At 44.4% G+C, this 15,487-nt stretch overlaps 1 protein-coding gene across 1 annotated transcript in view; it reads right to left on the bottom strand.

Annotated features, from left to right (window-relative positions):
* The window catches only part of UNC5D (unc-5 netrin receptor D), a 578,354-nt gene that overhangs the window by 196,520 nt on the left and 366,347 nt on the right, over positions 1–15,487 (bottom strand). The window contains exon 4 of the mRNA XM_012809266.2: positions 2,774–2,877. Coding sequence (XP_012664720.1) covers positions 2,774–2,877 — 104 coding nt within the window. The remainder of the gene's footprint in view (positions 1–2,773; positions 2,878–15,487) is intronic.

A 15,487-nucleotide genomic window follows, 5' to 3' on the forward strand; every position in this document is an offset into this window, starting at 1 on the left:
GATGAAAAAGGATAAATAAAAATTTCCCTTGTGGGACTTAAATTGCAGTAGGATAGAGATGAAATAACCAAAGCAAATACAGTTTACTTGTGATAAGATATGACAGTGGAACCTCCATAGTTGACCACCTCAAGTGGACCTAATTTTCGCACCACATGTATGTACGTACAGGACAGAAGGTCTAGTTCCTTATGTTGCCCACCTCCGTATGATGACCAGTGTGTTAGAGAACCACAGGCAGTCGACTTACAGACCTTCTACTATGGGAATAAGGGAAAAGTGTTAGAGTGGGAAAGCGAGATTTCAACACAGTTTCCACAGCAGACCTCACTGTGCAGGTGTATCTGAGCAAGCCCTGATGGAAGAAGGGACGGAGCATTGATAGTTACAGCTGGGAAGGGTGTCCCAGAAGCCAGGCCAGTGAGTGTGTGCAAAGGTCCTGAAGTGGGGGGCAGGGCTGGTGCTTCTGAGAAAGTCAGAGGGTGCCAATGAGGCTGTGGCCAGTTCAGGTGTAGAATAGTGGAGGATGACGGAAAGCAGCCCACACTGTCTCGGGTCCTGTAAGGTGCTAAATGAACGGAGTCTTCTACCCTGACAGCTTTGGAGGACCCTGAACAGAGCCCTCAGGTGGCTGCAAGACCTTCTGGTAGGTCACTGTATCAGTTTTCCTGCTTTGAAAACAAAATTTGTGGCAGCACATATCTAAGTTCTTTTCCAGCTGTAAAAATTGATGACTAAACATTTAGAGTATGCCAGGTTCCCACGGGTAGATTGTTAATAAAAACATCACCTTCCTTCCCACTTCCCCCTCTCTACTGCTGCTGCTGCTGACATGGTCACCAAGCACACAAACAGCAAGGAAGCATGAGAACTCCAGGGTACGACGTCACATGGTGGCATGGTAGAGGGTAGACATTTTTATGCATGAAACATGTGTAAATTGAGAGATGGGCGTGAATGTAAACAACTATAAATATCAGTGGGCAGGAGTTTGAGGCCAAGCTGGGCAGAAGAGTGAGACCCCACCTCTACAAATATTAAAGAAACTTAGCCACGCATGATTGATGGTGCACGCCTATAATCCCAGCTACTCAGAAGGGTGAGTTGGGAGGATCCTTTGAGCCTAAGAGTTCAAAGTTGCAGTGACCTATAATTGGGCCACTGCACTCCAGCCTGGGTGAGAGAGCAAGACCCTGTCTGTAAAAGGTAGGGGGGAGAATGACAGATACCTAAGTTAGACTTCCAGGAGCATGTAGGGCGCCTGAAATGAGACTGTCACGTTCTCTTTATGCAGTAATGGCCCCACTCAGGAACAAGGGCGCGTTCTTAGTAGGGAACAAGCAGCAGCAAAAGAGATCAATATCTTTTCACCCTACATTAAATAAAAATGGTAAAATAAGCATTTTCCTTTCTAATCATTTCCTATCATGCATGGAGTGTTCACTTTAATTTTCAAGTCCGTTTACTTCAATTCTGGGGACCGTCTGAGCTCTGACTAGTGCCCACCCAGCATGCTTTCCGTCCAAATATGCAAGTGTGTGTGTTTTCTCACTCCTCATTATTTTCTCTCCTCCTCTACCCTTCCAATTACAAAATCCCAATTTTGCTAAAATGTGAGGTACAGACTTCCATTTTTTTTTTTTTTAAAAGTATCTCTCCCTCCCAGGGAGTAAACAGTAGGCCCACAGCCAGTTTCCAAGCTTCCCACAGAGGAGTCAAAACTGGACCACCTACTGCTAAGCTGAAGCCTAAGTTGATAAATGTATAATTTATCATTCTATTAAGCATACCTTATAGTTAGTTTTTTTTTTTTTCCCATAATACTCACAGTAGGATCTCCATAGGTGACCACCTATCTCCACTGACCACCTCCTTAGGCTGACCTAATTTGCATAGACCAGACATGTACCCCATGTGCGTATCAGTAAAGTAGGCCTAGTTCAGTGGTCCTCAACCTTGCTAATGCTGCCAAGTATCTTCATTGTTACAAAGGGGTTCCGACCCACAGGTTGAGAACAGCTGGCCTAGTTCCTTATGTTGGTTACCTCCATATGTTGACCAGTTTGTTACAGTCCTTGGGTGCTCAACTCACAGAGGCTCTGCTGTATATTTCTAATCTGTTAGGCCATCTTTTCATTGTGATTAAATGATTTAGGAACTTTTCCTATTACCATGGTGTGTTATCAGTGACAATTTCATTCTAATAGAATGTTAGAAGTCCCAGACGACAAATGACTCTGAATTCTACAAGTCTCCGTGTGAAGGAAGGACAGCACATCAGACACCATCGCCTTACATCCGACCCTGACACCAGCACTGTGCCTAAAACACAAAACACAGTCAGTGAAGGCTTCTCCCAGAACAAACCAAAAAGAGCGAATGCCAGGGAGACTCAGGACGGTGGCCTGTCACCTCCTTGCTGTGTGCTTTGCTTTTTCATGCAACTCTGTCTGGGACAACTCAGGGGTGATCTGTAAGCCGCTGTGCATATCACAGTGCCTGGACTGAGGACAAAGAGATCCGAGGTCAGCAGGAGGAAGAGCACGGATCCATTCCTACCCAGCCCTAGCCAGGACTCTATGTCAACAAAGAGGACGCTGAGACCCGTTCCCCTTCTGGCTTATTTCCTTCACAATTTCTCCATCATCGTTAGCAACTGAGTCCAGGCAGCCACAACCCCAGACGCAGGCTCTTTCACTTTACTCACGTCCACGCAGGACCGTGCCCCCTCCTAGGGACAGGCCTGGTGAGTGGTGCCGCAGGTGTGCCTTACCTCCGCTGCGGGCACTCCCTCCGGAGGGCGGCAATGCAGCACGATCATGCCTTCAATGGGCACCTCTCTTCCCTGTGGGTCCTGTTCGAAGTTTTTCCGTAAATCTGCAGAAGAAACATGAGATAGGTGATGGGTTGGCACCGCATGGAGGCCAGGGTTCTTCCGATTTGATCCAAGCAAAATAAATTCATGAGCTTGATGGCACAATGTAGATGCATGCAAATGAGTGCTTGTTTGAGAGGTTCCAGAATTAAAGATTCATTTTTTTTCCCCACAAATATCCGTCAACACATTTGAAATAACCTGGACAGAACAGTTCCTAACGTTCTGTATGGGTATGAAAGATGAAACTGGCGAGCCAGAAAACAAACAAACAAAAAGGAACAGAACCCCTCATCATTTTGTGAATCTTTGCCAGCATTCTCTGCCCTATATCTAATGAAACACATGGCTACTAAATTAATATCTACAGCTATTATGCAGTTAAGATGTGCATGATTTTTTTATTAACTAAAGAATGCATTATTAATCTATAACCTCTGCCATTCCCTTAACCCTCCGGGGGGCTCTAGAAGATGGTAATAGAGTGAGATTACATACTCGTTGTTTTATTTGTAACCAGGGAGAAGGGGCAACATCAACCACCACAAAATCTATAACCTATTCAACCAATCACATAATTAAAAAACACAACACCCTCCAGTCAAACTGCAAAGCTGGCTGTAAGGGTAGTGCCCTTCATGGAAGGCTCCAGGCACTTTGCAAACAAGCTGCACTATTAACCTTTTACACACGGACGGGTGACACTTGGAGAGGTTAATTGGCCTGCCAGTGGTCAGAGAGCATCAGTGCCAGCGAAGGGGGAAAATCCAGTAAGCTTTCAGATACCCAGGCTGACTGCGGACCAGGAAAGCCTTCTCAGGGAAAGGGACACGCATGGACAGTCCAGGAGACGAGAGAGAACTTCATTTCCATTGCTTTCTACTTGTGCTTATGCATCACTAAAAAAGGTGGGGAGGTGGCCTCTGCTACTTTTGAGGTGTCAAAACACGTTGCCAACCTCTCGGCATGAGGGTAATTCTCACTGTCGCTTGGAAGCGCAGGGTAGTAGAGCAGAGACAGGTTGTTTACAAATCTTCCTCAGTGTAAAAGATCTCTCCCTCCCTTCCTGACAATGTATTTTTCTTCAAATTGAGTATCTCAAATTACGGGCTCTGAATTTATTGATTTAATTTTCTTCAGTGCTTACAATAACATGAAATATGTCCCCTGTAAAGAGCAGAGCTCCAGAATCAGTTACATCTTTATAAATTGTATAAATACATTGAACTCGCTTTTAGCAAGAGAACAGCACTCAGTGAATACCAAGCACGGCAGTCCATGTGTTCACTTTCCTCTGAATGTTCCTCTCGCTGCTGTTCCTCCCAGAGGCAGCCCACCTCTCTGGTCAGTAGCAGGACCCTAGACTTGCAAGTCTCCGTGAGTGTACACAAGGCAAGAGATCTTACAAGGATCGGAGCCGCAGGTGGGGGACAAGATCCGTTCTCTCATTTCTCTTCTGTCCCCGAGTTGCAGACCCAGCTTCCTTCTACCGAGATCTGTAAACTGCCACCACCCTTAGGATTCACAACTTCTGGCTCCAAGTGTGATGAAGGTCACATAGCTGCTAACAAAACTGTGACTAAGGCACTGACAGTGACCCAGAATGAGAAACCCCACATGTCGAGCACAGTGGGCCACAAGGGCTCTTTGGGTCAATCCCTTCTCTTTAAGAATCATTCAATGGACCTATGTTAAAATTAGGTTGGCACAGAGGGACAGTGACTCCGACATATACAATACTCCCTCGCTAAGGGAAGGAGCTGGGGTTTGTGGTTTAGTTTGTTTGGGGGTTGGGGCCTTTTCTTTCTTGGTCTTAATTGCTTTGTTTTTTAAAAGAAGTCCCACTCACTGCTGCTAAATAGAGACCGCCAGTTTGACACCACCAAATAATCTGTGTTTAACCAGATAAAGGACAAAGAACAACAGCAGAGATTCCTATTTATTTTATTTCCTTTCTTTGCTTAGTAGTAACGGATAAAAGGTAACACATGCTTAGTGTATAGTTATATCTTTAGGACCTACTATATTGATTGCTTAGCAAGGAAAAGACAGGAATGAAAAGACAGACATTTTTCCTCCTCCTCCCCTAGTCTTGGTAAAATAGGTGAGTAAATATAGGAGACGGCCAAAGGGAGCCCTTTGGAGAAGACCACAGCACTGCTCAGCAATGAGGTATGTAGCACGTTTTCTAGGATGGGGCCACGAACTTATTCTCTCACCTCCTAAGTGCATCTCACACAGGCGGGATCAGGCCGAAGAAAGGACCAACCTAACCTTTTCCCAAATGACTGAAATCACTGGAAGACTCCTAACAAGGAGCTCATTTCATTTCCCCATGTGGAAATAAAAAGATTAAAGACAAATGACGGGTAGAAAACCACTGGGGTGTTACAGATCTGAATCAAACAGTGGTAACAAGCAGTTGACCAGACACCAGATACTACCAAGTGAGAAACCCCCTGTGTCACCAAGTCCTGGCCTACACCTGCTGATGGTGCCTGGACACTGTCTCCTAAGGAGGGAAAGCTCCCGAGTCCTAAGGAGAGTAAACACACAAGACAAAACGCAGTTAGCACTGAAGGACACTAATCCTAGGGCGCAATCGGAAATAAACTTAGACACCTAGGTGAAAGCTTCTAGCTTCACCTACGAATCTTACGACGGGTCACCCACACTAACTACTCTCTGAATTGGCAATCTGAAAGTACGATCCCTTGATGTCCGTTTCCCAAACATAGAAAATGACTCAAACTAAAGAATTGAGTATTTGGAACTATGTTAGTTCTGAGGCTTGAAAGATTCAGACAGGAACTGATCCAACTTCTACTAGGAGGGCAAACATCCCCAACCACAAAAAAAGACTTAAGAGTGCAAAAATAAGGAGACAGACCTCAGAACTGGAAACAGATTAGTGTCTTCTAAAAAGATGAGAGGACAGAGGCATTGTTCAGATAATTTCTAATTTAAGTTCTTGAAAGTCAAAAGGAAATAGCAACTGAGAATCTGGAGTAGGGAATCATAATTAGAATAACATCGGAGATCAAGAAGCCACCACCGTGAAATTGTAACTGCTGAATGAGAAGTGTGTAGCCGTCCACAGACAGTAAACAGCACACTGAACAGGGCAGGAGACCGAACTCGTACCACGGAGGACAGGCACCAGTCAGGACGCAGTCGGGAACACCCAGGATGCCTGCTGGAGTCACAGAAAATATTAACACCAGGGATTGACAGGGAGACTGCAGGACCCTCGCAGGGAGGCAGGGAGGAGACCGACCAGTGGGTGCAGCCATGGGAGACCGCCGAGCTGGGCCCGACACAACCCCGTTTAGGAGATGTCTGGGTACCGCTCGCATAACTGCTCCTGCCATCCCCTCCTCTCTCCTTCTGTCAGCTCCGTGAAGGAGGAACCTGTGTTCGTGACACTGTCCCCAACATTCACAGTACCCTGTGTCCATGACACTGTCCCCGATGTTCCTGGTGCCCTGTGTCCAAGACACTCTCCCTGATATTCCCAGTGCCTGTGTCCAAGACACTGTCCTCGATATTCCCAGTGCCTGGTGCAATATCTGATACAGAATGCGTCCTTAATAAATCCAGGCCAACTAAATGAGATTAAGAAGAAAGTGACAGAGTGATAAGGACATGGCCAGAAGAAGGATGAAATAAATGACAAAGATAACGCGGAGACAGAGAGACATGACATCAACTATAACAGGGTTTTGAAAGGACACAACAAACTGGAAGAAAAAAGCAGAAGTCAATTTAATAACAATAATAATGATAATAGCTCTCAGAGCTAAAAAGGAAAGGATTTGAGTTTTCCAGACCTTATTAGACAGAAAAGAAAAAAAGAATCCTGGATATACACTAGTTAAAATTTCAAATTTTAACAAAATTCTGAAAATAATTTTATAAGTGTTTTTGTAGAAATAGAAAAAAGTAATAATAGAACAAAAATTAGGCTACTCCCAGAACTTTTCCCTATATTAGCTCATATTCCAGAATACAATTAATTAAATTCTGTGAAATTCTGGGGGGGGGTTGTGTATTTATTTTTTAAGGAAAAAAAAACACGAGTGCTAATTTTCTATATCCAAACAAGTCCGAGTAAACTAATGACAGTATGGTCTCAGGAATGGCAGGGCCATGAGATTGTCATCAGCCACATACTCGCCCTGAAAACACAGCCTATTAAAAAAAATAAAATAAAACTAGCAGAAAATGATTCAAAGCAATGAATTGAGTATTTGAAACTTGTGGTTTTAGGAAAACCTGGCAGTGAACGATAAGACCATTTAAAAGTTTTAATCTAAATACTTTTATAGAATAACTAAACATGTTCATGTAAGTATCAAAAGAATCTGGGAAGAGAAATGTGTAACGTACCATAACCATGCCCAGTAATTAACAGTAGGACTTAACTACTGGGCCGTCTGTTCCAGACGCACCAGGTAGGAGCGTGCTCTGTGAGGAAGATGAGGCCTGCAGGTGCAATCCTGGTGACGTCCCTGGGATCGCCACTCGCTCAAAGGAATGCCACCCTGACTCAGAGCAAGTATATTTAACTCCCCTTGCCTCCGTTTCCACCTCTAGAATAATAATTCCTACTACATGCATTTTTTGTGAAGATTAAATGCCAATATATTTAAGGTCCTTTTAGGAGTACTGGGTATGTAACAGGGCTTAACAGAGGTCACATACAATACTAGATCCTACTATAAAGCTGTAATGATTAAAATGGGGGGTGGTTTTGTCATAAGTCAGACATAGTTATGAACTATAGCATTTTTCAGAGACACTCTGAGAAAAAGAATCATCTAGTATATGATAAAAGTGACACATAAGGGAAGGGGGAAAAGGGATTCAGGTTACCAGTTGCCCTTTTCAGGGGTAAAAAAAAAATAAAAGCAGATCTGTGTCTTGCTTTTACCAAAATAAATTCCATACCAATAAGAAATATTTTGTTTCCACATAAAACCACAGCAGTAATAAAAAGTAATAAAATATTAGATCTTTGGAAGGAGAAGGCCTTCCAAAGCCTAAAGCGGTAGAATGACCCCTTAAGGAAATGAGTGATAGATATTGTTTTGTCAAAATTAAAATTTATAATTAAAACACTATGGGCACAATTACGGGCAGAGTGTTTACAGCCTTAATATGTAAAAGCTCTTAGGAAACAAAATGAGAAGAATGATTACCCTCAAATAAAATGAGAAAGGGGCCTGAAGCATGATTGATGTAAGACAAGATACAACTGGCTTACAGAATACTGAAGGGGGCCAATACCACTAGTTATTAAATAAATGTTACTTAAAAACCACCAAGGTATCTCTTACTTTCTCCAAATAGGCTTAGTTTTGTTTCTCTTTTTTTTTTTTTTTTGAGATGGAGCCTCAAGCTGTCCCCCTGGGTAGAGTGCTGTGGCATCATGTTCACAGCAACCTCCAACTCCTGGGCTCAAGCAAGTCTCCTGCCTCAGCCTCCCAAGTAGCTGGGACTACAGGCGCCCGCCACAACACCTGGCCATTTTTTGGTTGCAGCCATCATTGTTGTTTGGCGGGCCTGGGCTGGGGATTCGAACCCATCACCTTAGGTGTATGTGGCTGGCACCTTAGCTGCTTGAGCCACAGGTGCTGAGCCTGTTTCTCTTTTTTAATGGTAATTCCCAGGATTAGAAAGAGTATGGAAAATCAGAATGTCTTAAACACTGCTCAAAGAAGTGAAATAGGCATCCCTGAAAAACAAGCTGTAATATGTGTCAAAATTGCCTTGAAAGTTCAACTGTAGGGGGCGCTGTATAATGAGGAAATATTATCTGGCATATCCATGGAATATTATTTAGCAATAACAAGGAATGAAACGTTGATGTAACATGAATGAGTCTTAAAAGCACTGTGTGAAGTGAAGGGTATTCAGAAAAGGCCTCATGTTTTTGACACCATTTATAGTGTCCATAATAGATAAATTCTTTTAGCCAAAAAATAGATTACTGGTTGCCTATGGGTACATTTGAGGATGGGAGGAAGACTGGTAATAGAAATGTTTTTCTAGGTTTTTTTTTTTTCCCCTAATGTGGTAAAAATATTATAAAATTGACCTTGGTGTGATGGTTGCACAATTCTATACCTATATCAATTATTGAACTGTATACTTGTAATAGGTCAATTGGATGGTATTTGAATTGTATCTCAAAGATATTATTTAAAATATCTCATTCATATGGTTCAATAATTCTACAGTTTGTTTAAGCAAATGATTTTAGATAGCTACACAGAAAAATGCATGCATCATTGCCTAAATGATAATTTACAATGCTGAACACTCAGTAACAACAGAAATACTTAATAAAGTAGGAATGGCCAGGTGCAGTGCTCACACCTGTAATCCTAGCACTTTAGGAGACCGAGGCTGGAGGGCTGTGTGAGCCTAGGAGTTCAAGACCAGCCCAAGCAACACAGCCAGACCCTATCTCTCTACGAAAAAATAGAAAAAACAGCCAGATGTGGTGGTGTGCACCTGTTGTCCCAGTTAGTCGGGAGGCTGAGAAAGAAGGATCAGTTGAGCCCAGGAGTTTGAGGTTGTAGTGAGCTAAAAGATCCCATTGCACTTTATTTAGACTGGGGAAAAAGCAAGACCCTGTGTCAGAAAAAAAAAAATACAGGAATGGTTAATATCTTTTGGTGCATACACACAATGGAATAATACTATGTAGACGTGAGAAATCATAAATGCACTCAAAGTATTTGAGACTGCAGATAAATGTTCTAATAAGCTGCTAAATAAAATAGTGTGAAATGAATGATCCCTCTATATAAATTTTAATAGGGTAAAAACTGTTCTCTCCCAGTTGTAGGGAATTGTATTGTTATAGAAAACATCTATTTCTGAGTAAAAGCAGGTTCATCTACATGGAAAACTCATTTTGATAGCGAGCACTTCCCTTCATTTGCCTTTAGGTCTTGGGTAATTGTGCAACAGCCCTTCACCGACTCCTGCTGTGGGCTGGACACTGTGCCAGGCAGTGGGCCCATTACTGACCACGACACAGATCATGCAGGCCCTCCCACTGCATCTGCTCTTACAGGGAGAAGAGACATCAAACAAGCAATTAGGGTACGTGGCTGAGTGACGGGACGGAGAAGCAAGAAGTTCTAAGTCCGTGCAGCACAGGGAATCCACCTTAGCCTAGTGACTGCAGGAAAGTTACACCTAAGCTAAGACAGAGCCCCTCATCGCCTACCCAGTACACGCTAGATCTTGTGTACAGCCTCAATCCAACTTCTCCCAGCTTGGAGCAGAATGCTCATTCCCCCCTTTGTGTATACGTATGATTTCTCATTTCTTCGCTTGCAAGTCTCTGTAAAACGCTTGTCTTGCTAACTCACTTTCCTTAAGTTATCATACCACGTAAGGACACTCTTTTATTAGCCTTGTCTGCTATTCATAGATCTTGAGAGGGTAGAGCATAAATAGATTCCACCCTCTGCTCTCACTCATAATCATGTGCACGCCGTCTACAGGAATAAGAACAGTAATAGTCACATTATTCTGTAAAAGAGAACTCAACCAAACTGCATAGACGTGCGTAAGACTGAAGATTTTAAAAAGGGGTTTAAAAATATAAAATTGTATCTGAAAATAAGCAAGCAACTGCTGTGGGATTAGCATATAGGTTGTTATAAGAAAAACTTTCAACAAATTATTAAATACTTCAAAGACTTGCCATTGGGTGAGGATGGATATATGAATTATCTTACTTACCTGTTTCAGCATTTTCTAAAGTTTCTAGAATATGAATTACTGTTAGAGCCACCAAAAATAATGTTCCCCCCCAAAATATTTCTCTCTTTTCTGTGAGCTGTCAAGCATTTCTATACTAGGCTGAATCAGAGACCAGGAGAGTACATGTCGTTTCATTTTATCGTACCGAGTTTCATGCCCACAATGTCTATCAAAGAAGGAAGCGAGAAGGACCATTATCCTTTAGTAAGTGGTGAATTTTCAAATATTCTTATCTAATTTTATTTTAGTCATGGGAGAATCTGCTCAGGTGGGCAAAATTTTTCAGGAGTTTTACTTCTGGCTTTATCTCTGGTGGCTGGAAGGAACTGAGTTAACATTTGGGAAATGAAGCAACAAACACGACCTCCTACCTTCAGTTCATCTGAATGGTGATTACGCACTAACCTGCCGCCACGTGTCTGGTGGCTGCGAGGGCAGGCAGACGCAAAAGCATGAACAGACAGATGCGACGATGATGTGAAAACGACGTACGCCCTGCCACTCTGCGCATTCACCGCATGTGTATGTGTTTGATTCAACACCGTGAGCACAGCCCGATCCACAGCATCACCCTGCCTCCTTCTGTTCCTTCTTCACCCCATCCCTTGCTCAGCTCTGCAGCAGAATGCCAACACGGCCCCAGATGACCAGAATCGGAGAGAGCGAAGGAAGGAGGAGGGAACGGTGCCCCAGCACCACCCAGACCCACTGCACCTGCCAATAAGTGTCCATCTGGGGCTGCTCCGTGGACGCAGCGTCCGCCCCTTTCTCACCCTATGCCCTCTTTGGCCTTTTCCTCATTTTCCTTTCATGCTACTAGGTTAGAAAAGTCATTGTAGCACAAGAAAATCAATAAAAATTCAATTCTGAATAATGGTTCTTTGCAGCTCAGCAACGCCAGGGAGTTATCGGCTCATTCAATGTTCTGGCAGTTAATGCAATGAAATAAAAATAATTTACTCATTCAAACCAAATCAGCCAGTGAAAAATCGTAGTCATTTTTTTAATAGTCACAGTCAAAGCCATTTGTGAAGATTGCAGGAGGATGGTACAATTGTCCCCTTGGTTGTCCAACTACTCCGAGATTCTGGTCGGCATCGAATGCTCCCCACCCATATTGTTCTGAAGGAACAACAAACCACATTTGTCATCCATAAAGGGGGCTTAACAAACACAGCCAAATACAGATCCTTTGTGGTCATCAAAGGGCTGGCTCACATGCAGAGCAGATGCACACCCGCAAAATGAAGGCAAGGCTGGTGCCTCCGTTCAGTCTGCTTCAGTGACTGAAAAGTCAGTCACTGACTCCAGTTCCCGAGGGACACACGCGTAGAAAGTGTCCTGTGAGTTGACTCTTGATATTCTCTTGTATCTGGCACATCGTGTGAGCTTCTCTGCTGGCCTGGCTGAGACCCCGTGGTGCTTAGACCTACAGTCCTGCAGTGTTTGGCCAGCGGCTCACACAGATCCCTGGCTGTTTCCACTTTTCACATCTGGGCTTTGGCTCTTCTGGTTCCCATTTCAGGCCCGGCTCCTTCAGTGACAAATGCCACACTTAAGCACAACGCCGCACACAGATTCCTACAGGTCAGTGACATAAATATGAAGTTGTGTCTGTTTCCAGCGTCATCCCAGAAAAAGTGCTATATCCCTGTTGCTGAGAATCACTGTGGTCCCCTTGAAAGTGCCCCCCGGGGAAGCTGTGCACCTCGGCCAGCCCCTAGTCCACCCTTCCAAGCAATTTTGGAACCCTCTGAAACGGCCATCAGAGCTGTCATCACACAAGGTCTGACAAGTTCACAAACTCACCCTAGAAAAGTGCTCTGAAGGGTGGACTAGCTGCTGGCCCAGTTGGGTATCTTCCCAAAGGAAGCACTTTAATGGGAAGAGCTCTGAAGGTGGCACAGTGACATTCAGCACAGAGGCAGGCAGCACCTTTCCTAGGATGCGCCTGAGAATTTAACTGTCTGACCTCGCATGTGACATCTTCCTAAAATCCCTGCGCGGTGCAACCACAGCTCCCACCAGGTAAATCGTGGCCGCCTTTGGTTATAGGTGAATCACACTGGGGCTCTCCATGCTCTCTCCTCCCTGGGCACCTGGCAACAAGAAGACTCTGCTTAGTGGGACAGCAAGATGTCTGGCTGATGCCAGGGCCTTGCCACGCTGGGGCTCCACCAGTCTGTTCCCAGGACTACGCAATAACTCTGAGGCTTTGCAAGATCCTCTGCAAGCTGCAATCCCTCTGCTGGTAAATTGCTCTTATCAATAAAGCCTTTTATAACCAGCCCTGTGTTCACAAGTAGCACAGTTTGTGAGGCAGCGGCCGGGCTACCAAGGGGGCAGTGGTGGGGACATATTACGCCAGACACAGACACAGACAGCTGCAGTTGTCCAAAATGCTTTAAGAACTAATTTAACCTACTCTCAGCTCAATACATTCCACTATGTTTGGCCTCTTGTTTATAAGGACAAAAAATTATTCAGATTCCATCAAGAAAGTGAGGATCGACTGAAAATTAGAAGGACTTTTTTTTTTTTTTAAAAGGAAGACAAATCTTAATGCTGAGTCTAGGACTGACTGGAAACCAGGAAAGAGCACGAGACCAGGCTGGAACTATCTGCATCCATAGAAGGCACTTTCTGGGCATCACTGTGTTGATTTTGAAGCAGCCGTAGCACAAGGGCACTGTGTTATAGACAGACCACAACATGCAATGCGGTGAAACAAGGGAATGAAGAGATGAGTCTGATTCTCTTTGTTGGCTGGTTCACACCCTTCTTGGCACACACGAGGCCTGTCAATGCCGCCCACCTCCCTAATCCCCTCTTACTGCTCTGTCTTAACGGCCTCAGCTGCACCATCACTGAGTTACTCTCGGCTTCTGGAACCCACGGCCACCTGCTTCTCTGTGTCTTTTAACTTAAGGTGTCACTACCAACTGCTGATCGTCTTTCAGGATCAGGTTACACTCAGGAAAGAATCTATAGCGCCATAATCACCTTAATACCTCTTGAGTCTGTCCGCCCTACTGAGTCAACTCACTCAGGGAACACCTGCCGGGGGGGTCCATTCTTAGTCCCCGGGACATGACAGTGGACACAGGTGGTACATGGTATGACCACCGTTTCCTTCAAAACCCCTCAGTGCTGATGCCCTCAGCAAAGGAGGAGGCAGGAACCCCTGTAAGGAAACCAGGCCCATGGAAGGGATTTCAGAAGTCTGCATCCATAGAAGGCACTTTCTGCGCATCGACTGTATTGATTTTGCTGTGTCGGTGAGGACAGCGGAAGTGTGACTTAAATAGGAGGTCCTGAAAGTCTTACAGAAAAAGTCACTCATTGAAAACAGAAATTCTCTGCTCCCTGTTTTTTGAGGCATTAAATTGAGTGAAGACAAAGTTGATAACCCACATTTTGTGGCGCAGCACCACCGTCCACCAAGAGCTACAGGGATATCCGTGCGCCCACATCACGGACATGTGGGAGTGCATTGCTCTAGTCACTGTGCTGATGGGGACCAAGAGTCCCTGGGGAATGTAGAAATAGCCCAGAATCAAAGTGCTTTTGACAAATAATAAAGTCCAGGGCCAGAAAGCACTGCCTGCTCCAGGCTGCTTAGTTTCTAAGTAGAATATACAAGGTTAGACGATTAAGTTCATAAAGGAATCCAAGAAAAAGTGCACCCCATTGCTAAATATCACCCTCAAAGTACTCCCTGGGGAAATCCGTGCACTGACACCAGTGCCTACTTCACCCCTCAAAGTGGTTTTGGAAGTCCCTATGTGGAACGGCCATCAGAGCTGTCCTGTGCGAGCTCTGCCAACCAAGTTAGCAAATACATCCTACAAACCTGCCTTGCTGCTGATATTCTACGGTCGGCTTCCAAGTCGTCCCCCTGGCCAGCTGGTGACCGTAGTGACACTCACTGATGACGTCTGCAGCATTCTTTCTAGGACAAGTTGGCAAACTTAATCATCCAACCACATACAAATGTCATGCTGTTCATTTTCTATTGCGGATGTCCTACCCCGAAGCTGCTTGATTCCTGCACCTCCCACAGGCAACCACGGACTGTGTCTGCAGCTCGGCAGCCCGATGGACACGCAGATGTGAAACGACCCTGTGGCTGATGACACAAAGTTTAGGAACAATATGGATGTGAAGAATCACCCCTGCCTTTCCCAAGTGCCCTCTGCAGCCTTCATAGGAAATTCGAAAGATGTGAACTAGCAACGACTTTAAAAAAGAAATGATCTAAAAAAAAAAAATCACATTTTTTCCGGTACTCGTCACGGCGTTATAATTCAGTACGAGTCCAGGAGCAGGATGAATGGAAGGAAAGAAAGAAAGGGAAAGGAAGAGTCAAAAGGAAAAGCCACCAGCGTAAGAACGAACATATATATACATATATATATATACACACACACATACATATATATATATATATATATATATATTTTTTTTTTTTTTTTTTCCCTTGCAGTTTTTGGTCGGGGCCGGGGTTTGAACCCACCACCTCTAGTATATGGGGTCGGCGCCCTACTCCTTTGAGCCACAGGTGCTGCCCAAGAACGAAAATATTCTAAATGTATCATTAGTGTCTTGGTCCTTCCATGACAACCACATCTGAGGCCAAGAGGGTTGACTGGACAAGATGTGGCCACTGTCGTGTCCAGGTAACTGTGTCACCACCCATCTAACACCTCCCAGAGCAACTGGGTGGAAGGACAAGAGACCACGTCTTGCTTGACCTGAACTGCAGGACAGGAAGGATCCAAGAGCACGCTGGCCAGAAGGCGCTCACTGTTGTAGGCAGCAAATAAG

This window comes from Otolemur garnettii, unplaced genomic scaffold (genome assembly GCF_000181295.1).
Source record: "Otolemur garnettii isolate 467f Iridium unplaced genomic scaffold, OtoGar3 scaffold00102, whole genome shotgun sequence".
Taxonomy (NCBI): domain Eukaryota; kingdom Metazoa; phylum Chordata; class Mammalia; order Primates; family Galagidae; genus Otolemur; species Otolemur garnettii.